The sequence below is a fragment of the Cucurbita moschata genome, unplaced genomic scaffold (genome assembly GCF_002738365.1).
Source record: "Cucurbita moschata cultivar Rifu unplaced genomic scaffold, Cmos_1.0 Cmo_Scf00010, whole genome shotgun sequence".
In the NCBI taxonomy this organism is placed as follows: Eukaryota; Viridiplantae; Streptophyta; class Magnoliopsida; order Cucurbitales; family Cucurbitaceae; genus Cucurbita; species Cucurbita moschata.
In genome coordinates, this window is record NW_019268526.1 from 1,882,155 (window position 1) to 1,891,612 (window position 9,458).

At 36.9% G+C, this 9,458-nt stretch overlaps 3 protein-coding genes across 7 annotated transcripts in view; 1 reads left to right on the forward strand and 2 right to left on the reverse strand.

Annotated features, from left to right (window-relative positions):
* On the reverse strand, positions 1-2,177 carry LOC111448605 (pentatricopeptide repeat-containing protein At1g50270-like). Its single transcript, XM_023088287.1, has one exon. It carries the CDS (start codon positions 2,175-2,177, stop codon positions 747-749), a length of 1,431 nt encoding a protein of 476 aa, XP_022944055.1. The 3' UTR covers positions 1-746.
* Positions 2,178-3,182: 1,005 nt separating this feature from the next.
* The window catches only part of LOC111448820, an 11,474-nt gene continuing 5,198 nt past the window's right edge, over positions 3,183-9,458 (reverse strand). Inside the window, exons 1-4 of one of the 5 annotated variants that reach the window (XM_023088587.1) lie at positions 8,000-8,083; positions 7,728-7,815; positions 4,476-4,617; positions 3,183-3,472 (exon numbers count right to left, since the gene is read on the reverse strand). In XM_023088587.1, coding sequence (XP_022944355.1) covers positions 3,418-3,472; positions 4,476-4,617; positions 7,728-7,815; positions 8,000-8,071 — 357 coding nt within the window. In that variant the 5' untranslated portion in view covers positions 8,072-8,083 and the 3' untranslated portion in view covers positions 3,183-3,417. Of the gene's footprint in view, positions 3,473-3,675; positions 4,618-5,581; positions 5,707-5,777; positions 5,832-7,727; positions 7,834-7,999; positions 8,084-9,458 lie in introns of those variants that run through there. The other 4 variants (XM_023088586.1, XR_002711489.1, XM_023088588.1 and 1 more) reach the window with 4 other exon arrangements.
* Positions 8,412-9,428, forward strand: LOC111448829 (auxin-responsive protein SAUR21-like). The gene has a single exon (XM_023088596.1). It carries the CDS (start codon positions 8,517-8,519, stop codon positions 8,808-8,810), a length of 294 nt encoding a protein of 97 aa, XP_022944364.1. The 5' UTR covers positions 8,412-8,516; the 3' UTR covers positions 8,811-9,428.

Consider the following 9,458-nt stretch of genomic DNA (forward strand, 5'->3'; position numbering starts at 1 on the left):
CTTAAAGTGGACAATATCATACCATTGTGGAGATTCGTAGTTCCTAACAAGATGTACAGGGGGAGGAGAGCCAAGGCCGCAGGTCATTTGATGATTGAGTTGGCAAAATGCCAAGATTACGTGCTTTACGAGGAAGAAGGGAGGGTATGTGTTTGACTAGCCAGTTAACATGACTGGGAAGCATCTTTGTACATATGGGAACTAAGGTAGTTACAAAAATTATAAAGCAGATGGTGGCGGTAGGGCGAGTTATACAAGTACTGAACTATGTAGAGGGAGATCCGTAGATATGAATAATCTGAGAACTTGTACTTTCACCCTCTTATTTTGCTCACTAAAGTTGAGAACTCTCTTTGTGTTATATAGCATGACAATTGAGCAGTGATGCTGGATAACAATGATACAAGCTACTCTCTAAGGCTCAATGAAACAATTTTCATCGTAGCACCTCACAATAAACCATTTCCCATAAAACAAAGTTACTGAAAAAAATCGTCGAATCTTCCTCCGATTCCTTATGATAACGATTTTCTGACCAATTCTCATGGCTTTAGGAATGACCCTAAGATAGGGCCTAATCAAATTTCTTTTTTCAATGAGGGTTCGTTTTCAATAAGCAATCAATCTCGAACTAGCTTCTTTACGAACTGGCTTGACCCAACCCAAATATCCAAGCGGGCTCAATGAGAAGAGACCCCCCTACACGCTCTTAGTTCAACATTTGCGTAAGGTTATTTGAGAAATGCTCAACTTGTGGTCTCTATCCAGCTACATCCAACACCTTTATGCAGCCCTTCCCTTCTCACAAATCCCCTCAAATGCTCTATCTCATTCCACAAGCCAAAACCAGAATACAAATTTGATAGCATAACGAATATCCCAGCGTTCGTAGGATCCAATTCAAGTGCCCTACGAGCTGCCAAATTACCCAACTTAATATTTCCATGTTCCAAGCAAGCTCGGAGTAAAGCACCCCATAGAGGTACATTGTAATCGCTACTTTTCATACCACTTACAAGCTTCCATGCTTTTTCCAATTCCCCAGCTCTACAGAGCAAGTCAACCAAACAACTATAGTGCTCTTGACCAGGTTCCAACCCAAAAACACTCTGCATGGAGTCAAAATACTTGACTCCAAGATTCACCTGACCAGTGTGACCACAAGCTGATATCACTGTCACAAAAGCCACCCTATCTGGTTTGATCCCTTCCATCAACATCTGGTTGTACAATTCAATTACTCTTATGTAACATCCGTTTCTACCATATGCACTAAGCATAGAAGTCCACATTATAATATCCCTTTTCCCATCTTCTTTTTGTCCAAGTCCTGCGAAAACGAACACATTCCATGCTTTTTCCACCATGCCACTCTTCCCATACATTTCAATCAATGTGCTTTGTAGATGAACATCACTCGAAATATCATAAACCGTTCGTAGTAGATAAGCATGCACTTGCTTACCTAAAGCAATTGCAGATAAACCAGTGCACGCACGTAAAGAAGCTGATAGAGTGAACTGGTCATACTTCAAATCCAAAACGTACATCTTCCGTAGCAATTCAAGTCCATCAATCCACATGCTAGCGTCGCCATATCCAGCCAATAATGCATTTGCGCACACCGTATTCTTCACAGGAATTTCATCAAACACTTTCACTGCATCATTAATCAGCGAATTTTTTGCATACATATCGACAATCGCACTCCCCACAAAAACACTACATAACCAACCTGATTTCCCCACGAAGGCGTGCATCTGTTTTCCATACACGGGATTCTGAACAAGAGAACAAGCACTCAAAGAGCTGCAGAGGGCATACGTATCGATAGGGACCCCATTGGAATGCATGAAAGACAACGCCATTAACGAAAAATCTGGAAACCCATGTCGATAAAAGTCAGAAATCATTACGTTGAAGGTTAAAGAACTTCTGGGGATTATGCATTTGAAGAAGCTGCTTAAGCTTAGCGCATCAAAATTGGGGATGATTTGGGAGTAGGATAGTATAAGCTTAGAGTGAAGATCCGGGGAGGAAAATTGGAAGTGAGTTCTAAGCAGTTGGGCGTGAAGCTTCTTAATGGCTTTGAGATTTTGGATTTGGGAAGCATGGCGCAAAAAACTGGCGAAGGAATCGAGACTCCGTCTAATATGAAAATGGTGAGGGCTCGACATCGAAAGAATGGGAGGAAGCAACAGGCGGGAAGAGGGGCATTTGGCAGTCTTTTGGTTTTATAGTACAGGGGTAGTTTCGTCATTGGAGCAATATCGTTATGACAGTTGAGAAGCCACAGTTATGATCCATTTTGCAAGCAAGGACAAATTAAGCTTGCTGACGAGGATTTAATTTTCCGTATTTTTAATAAATTAAGTTTATTGTTTTTCAGGCTAAATTAATAAAAATACATTTGATTTTTATAGCATAAGCATTTTTTAGGTTTTCGTAGCAAATTTATACAATAACTTTCAAAATCATTAAATCAACCTAGAACCATTTAATTGGTTTTTTTTTTTTTTTCTCAGATATTTGAGTTTAGTATCAAGAAATTTATTTCAATTAAAGTAATCGAAAATTTTAAGTTGCAATAATTAGGGTAACAGTGACTTATCTTAAATATGGTGGGAATCTCCATTTGAATGAAAAATATGGAAGTGAGTGGGGAGGGACAAATATTATATTCCTCGTCTCAAACCCGCTCATTATATATATATATATAAATATTGAAAATAACTTATTTATATTATATAAATAGATTATGAAATATTATATTATAATATTGAAATGTAAGTTTTTAAAAATTATGCAGATATTTAACCTTTTTTTAATAGAAATTAAATTAAAAAAATAAAAGTAATCCATTGAATTTTTTTTAAAAAAAATTTATATATATGTAAAAAGATGAAAAAAAAAATTTAGGCAAGAAATAAAAATTGAAATCGGAGGAGACCGGGATAGATAAGGCTTCTCCACGCCGTGGACATTTATATTTACATCTACATTCAATTTCTCCGAATCAAATTGCGTTTAATTAAAAGTGTAGACATTTATTATCAGATGAATTGCTCGTTGCTCCTTCCTTAAAGAATAAGTAACATAAATTTGGTTAAGAAAAAGATCAAAGGTATGGCAAAGAAATCACGGTAACCTTTCTTCTCATAAAACCATTGCCACAAGAGGTTGACTAAAAAAAATGCCAAGCAAAATGGAAAGGGAAATGATAATTTCCACTCTACCAAAAAAAAAAAAAAAAAATAATAATAATAATAATAAAATAATCTTTTTACACATTTGAAGTGCCAAAAAATCAACTGCCCAAAGCCTAGAAGTGACTTCAATGAAAGTATCTTCTCTACGTGCAATAGTTAGGCTGCCCATTACAAGACCAAAGCCAAATTCTCCAGCTTAAGAACTTTCTTAAGAATTTCTCCACACATAAACTGCAAAGAAGCCTTTCGGAACCTGCAAGATGCTGAAATTGCCTTTCTTTCACTCAAAATGCACCGTTTATGACTGGGAGATCCTATATCGGTTGGAGAAGAGAACGAAACATTCTTTATAAGAGTGTGGAAACCTCTTTCTAGCTAACGCATTTAAGAACTTTCTTTTAGAATGACTGTGAGATCCCACATTGGTTGTAGAGGAGAACGAAACATTCTTTATGAGTGTGGAAACCTCTTCCTAGCAGACGCGCTTTAAAAACTTTGAGAGGAAGTTCGGAAGGGAAAGCCCAAAGAGGACAATATCTACTAGTGGTAGATCTGGGGTGTTACAATGACACTCTGTAAACGGTTCCCATGTCAGTTTTTCGTCGTTAACGAACAATGAACTGAAAGTGCAATTCAACCACAAGTTTATGTCCGTATTTATATTGATAAATTGGTGGAAAAGGAAGATATCAAAGTTCTGAGGCAATGGAGGAAGAAGCAGGTTGGGTTGGGGTCTGGTTAGAGAAGAGTTCACAAGGGTTTCACATGGCTCTGTCTTTCAACTTGCAGTTTGGGCTCAGGGCTGAGAGGGGATCAGTGTCCCATTTTGGTCCTGAACAGTGTCCTACAGAATCAGCCATTACTCAATTTGAGGACCAGCAGAAGATTGGAAAGGGACAGCTAGGTGGGTGAGAACCTTAAATTTAGGGGCACAGGTAGGAGGCTCTTGGTTATATGGAGGGTGGGGAGAGACCAAATATGTGAATGGTGTCCAAGGAAAGCAACTGGGAGTGGGTGCAAATTGAAAGCAAGCCAAAAAAGACAATTGTATGAGCTAACGTTTACATACAAAGGCAACAGAAAGCAGATTCTCTCTCATGTGGAAATGAATGCTACATGATTTTGACTCTTTTTACTGCTGATTGAAACATATAAAAAGGATATTTGTCTTTCATCTCAAGCAGTGCCATTTTTTTTTTCTATAATAAAGTAGCAAAAGAAGCAGAAATACATTAAACGCAGAAAGTTGGGACCATATGAACTCACAGTGGTAGTTGGTGAAGTAAGTTGAAAAATCTTCTTTCTACTCTGCATAGATTCAAAAGAGGGTATGGGGAGTTATGCAGCTGTATGAACCACATGATTTCCTGATCAATGGAGGATGAGCTCAGCAAATATCCATGGTTGTCTGTCCAAATAGAGAGTTTTGAGAATGATTATGAATTATGATCGGAGGGAGATATTTAGTGCTAAGAAATGCAAAGAATGACTCAATATATTGATAAAAAAAATTGAAATGCTATTAAATGCATTAATTATATGGGACAAGGTGTGAGACATACTTGTCTGACGAGCCACATGGAATTTTCAGCCAAATACAGTAAATGTCATGTGTATGGGTTAAAAACATAGCAAACCTACAAGTTCGGTGTGAGATCCCACATCGATTGGAGAGGGGAACGAAGATTCCTTATAAGGGTGTGAAAACTTCTCCCTAATAGACACATTCAAAAATTTTGAGGGGAATCCTAGAAGGGAAATCTCAAATAGGACAATATCTGCTAGAAGTGAGCTTGGGCGGTTACAAATGGTATTAAAGCTAGACACCGAGTGGTGTGCCAGCGAGAACATTGAGCCCCCAAGGGGGGTGGATTGTGAGATCTCTTATCGGTTGGAGAGGGGAACGAAACATTTCTTATAAGGGTGTAGAAACCTCTCCCTAACAGACGCGTTTTAAAACCTCGAGGAAAATCCCAGAATGAAAAGTCTAAATAGGACAATACTGTTTGCAGTGGGGTGGGCTTGAGCTGTTATGAACAAACTCCAGTTTAAATTAGGGAAGGCTCCATTGTTCATTATAAATAGATGGCCTTAGAATAGTGGATAAGCTTCCAGACATCTATAGCTATTCTTACAAGAAACAATTTGATCTTAAAAAGGTGTTTTAAAATTAGAACTAATTTAATAGCAAACTCAACTTTTAGGACATCATGTTGCATGTGCCCTCTAGAACCATATGAATATGATTCCACAAACAGAATGCTTAGAATGGAAATAAAGATACACGTTTTAGCTTGCTTGCTTGTGCCAAGAGATATATATATATCAGCAAAGGCCAAGAAATCAAAAATGAATTACAGAGAGAATATTACCCTTTTCAAATGTAGTGATTTGTGAAGAGATATATGTTATCGGAGTTGAGCAGAAGATGCATGAAATAAACTTGCTGCTTGCAAGATGGAAATATTAGATGGAGATGTCATGCTTTGATGAAGTTCTGTACTAAATAAATCGTTTCACTAGGTGTAACAGGAATAAACAGCTGAAGGAAAAGCAGTGTCTACCTACCTTTAGCGCGTCTCCTCCACAAGATCTTTATAAGCTATTATATCCATGAATGCTCTGAAATTAAAATTCTTGTCAGCTAATGTCATCATGTTTCTTGAATGACAAAGGAAGGTTCCAATGATAATGAAAGAAAACCAGAGTGACCACAGCACAGGAACTTGTTCCACCAAGCTACCCATCAATGTCAGACTTGACTTTAATACCAAATTTAGTCAGCTAATACAAGAAAATTTCATCTGTATTGCCAGTTCATACAATGAAATGAGATACTAGGCCAAAAGTCATCTAAACAAACTATTCTAGTTACTAACTCTAGATTTGATCCTACAACGGTTTTGTTGTATTTGGCTGTCATGCTGGAGCCAAGTATCAGGAAGGAATATGCCATAGTTAAATGGTCAAACTTATGATGCAATCAATAATTCTCTAGAACTGTTTGCCAAAATGAAGTCCATGTAAAAAATGGAATTGATATCTCAATGGTCCTTGATTGCTCAAAATCTCTGTTACAAATTCAACTGTTTAGAAAAATGATGAATGAACGTAGATTAAGAATTGAAAATAAACCATTCACGTTGAACTACATCCTCAAATATAACATGAAAATGGGAAAGGTTGACAAAAAAAAAAAAAAGAAAGAAAAGGATTAGCATTCTTCCGTCATAATGAATGACATAATGACAGTTTATATTTGTATTTGGCAACTTGAATTTGATGTTCTTAGGTAAATATTAACCAATGAATTGAACTGTGACTGCATAAAGGGAAGTACTTCCATGGAAATAACCTCTTCCTTTTCTGACATTAGCAAGCTTAATTTTGTATACATCAACTGGGGAGGTAATTCGACTCTCCCTCGAAAAAGTGTACAACGGAATGACACTGATCTACAAGTGACTAATCTAACAAATATATATTTTCTCATGGCTCACTTAGACGAGAGATGAGATGAAGGAATGTATCATCGCTGCAAGGAATAGTAAGGCCTCCCATAGGATGATTGTAACCAAATTCTTCTCCAACTCGACTTAACAAGTCCTTGAAAAATGGCTCGTTCAAGTAAGTAATTGGAATCACAAACCGCTTCTTTTTGCTTTCCCCTACATAAACTGCACAATAACCTTTGCGGATTGCCGACGATTTGTAGTGTGTTGTTAGAGAAGAAAGTCCAATATTTTGCACAGCATTTACCACTCTCGCCAAATGGAAACCCATGGTTTTTTGTTTTTCTCTCAGGAAGTTGAAGGGTCTTGAATTTTGGAATGTAGAAGTAGCACAATAGCAGTCGAGAGAAAAAGGGAAAACTTGGTGGTGAACTGGAAGTTTGAGAATTGAGTTGCTTTGGAATTGAAAACATGTATATATAGATTAAAAAGGGAGACGTGGCCACTAGCTTGCTCTAAGAAATGAGTGGTGAGACATCTACGAATGGGGCCAACTAGGAGGCATGTACTTGTGAAGTATACTGTGTCACATGGTATTGTATTCTAGATAATAATCTTCAGCTACTTGGAAAATAATATCGGGAAAACAAAGTCACCTAACATTTTGGTAAACCTCGCAAATACTGGACCCATTTGAGCTGAAAATTGTGGCCGAGTGAAAGCTCGTTAGTTAAGTTAAGCACATTACATAAGCAATCGATAATATTTTTGTTAGAGAAATGGCTGAGACAACAAAACCGTCCCCCTAATAATTTTTGCCATGCCAACGAATAGCAGGGAAACATTCATTTAATGGAATATATTGTTTGTCTAAATGGAAAGAAAGCCTATATAATTAAAAAAATTTAAACCAACTGGCTCAAGATATGAACAAAACCAAAGTTGGCAGCTAATCTTTGATGCATATTAGTACAGCTATTGGAGTCTCACAAACCAAATCGATAAGCCTAGACAACAAACATATTCAAGATGGTTATAACATAGCTGGAAGTGGAGCAAATTTTACCAGATGCAGATTGAGAGATCCTGCCTTTTTGAAGTTCACATGAAAGCTGACCGGCAACATTCCCTCTCAATGAGTGGATGTCCAAGTTCTGAACATTTAATGAGATCTTAATAAGAAAAAAATAAGCATCTATTAGGGATCAAGCATTTTTTAGTCAATAATTAAAAATATAGATTGACCATTTCCTAAACTATTGCTTTTCAAAAGGTTGTCATTCTTAAGTTATGGACCAACTGAACAATATGAAAACATCAAGCATGGTGCAAGCTTACTCCAATAACTCTTGATGTTGAGGACAGTGCTTGTAGACGAAGAAAACTCGGTTTCCTGTTCGGTGGGGGCATCTGATGGATACAAACCAGTAAAGTTTTAATAATATTTCTTATCACATTGATTTTTTTTGTCTGTTTATTTTCTTGGTCACAGCATTTGATTTTTGGTTTTCCTTGACCACTTGTTTTCTTCTCTAATATCTTCCCATTAAACAGTGGATGTGTACCATCAGAAGCTGCGCCAAATGAGAAAACGAGTGTGTTTCAACCAATTTTGCAACCCCATGTGAGCCTTGATGATGTAGGTCCAACCAGACACCTACTTTGATATTCTTTTGTTCACACCTCCTCTTCCTCACTCTATATATATACATTCAAACCAAATGAACAACCATCTCCCAACTCGAACTGCAGAGAGATTATCATCCCAAGTATTGCAGATTTTTACTTCAAGATCAACATCGGCCACAACGACTGACAGTTGCTTGTTCTTCTTTCACTTCAAGAAGATTTAAAAATGGGAATCCGTTTGCCTTCAATTCTTCTTCATACCAAGCAAATTCTCAAAATGCAGGGCCCTTCTTCAAAAGTAAAGTCCAATATTCCCAAAGGACATATTGCAGTCTATGTGGGGGAAAACCAAACAAGGAGATTTGTGGTTCCAATTCCTTATTTGAACCATCCTTCTTTTCTAAATCTACTAAAAAGGGCCGAGGAAGAGTTTGGATTCAATCATCCAATGGGTGGTCTGACAATTCCCTGCAGAGAAGAGACCTTCATTGATCTCACTTCTAGGTTGCAGATATTATGAGAGATGGAGAAGAAAGATCAACCATCCACACAGTTTTGCCAACCCTGTTTTTTTTTTTTTTTTTCAACTTGTCCTAGTCATAGTAGAATATCAATGTATAGGAAGTACATCAAAATGACTGTATTTAGGGTGGAAAACTGATCTTCCCACCTGAAAGGGCAATAGCACATAAAAACTGCAATTGCACCGAGCAGTAAAGTGACTTTTTTTTTCAAAGAGAAAAATATGCCCCATCAACGCATTCAATATATATGCCATTTTCCTCTCTGAATTTCATCGAAGTTCTCATATTCTTATGTTGAATGCAATTACATGGATGAATCTTGAGTAGGAATCCCAGGTTGAAACAATTGAAAAGAATATATTTAACTTAAGTAAATAATAATAACAATAAATAAATAAGGAGAACTTTAAAGTGCCCCTCCCAGAAACCAAAGCTTTTTGACTTGTCATCTTGAAGCAATTAACTCTCTTTATGTGCTGAAACCGTATCTAATATGTTATCACGACCTAACCAATAGGATTCTTTTTTACACTGAAATTGTGAAAATCTAATCTATTATGTGAGGGAAATCAATTTTAATCTCCATTATTACGGTGCTTTGCAACGTTCTCAATGTAAAAAAAAAAAAAAAAAAAAAAAAAAAA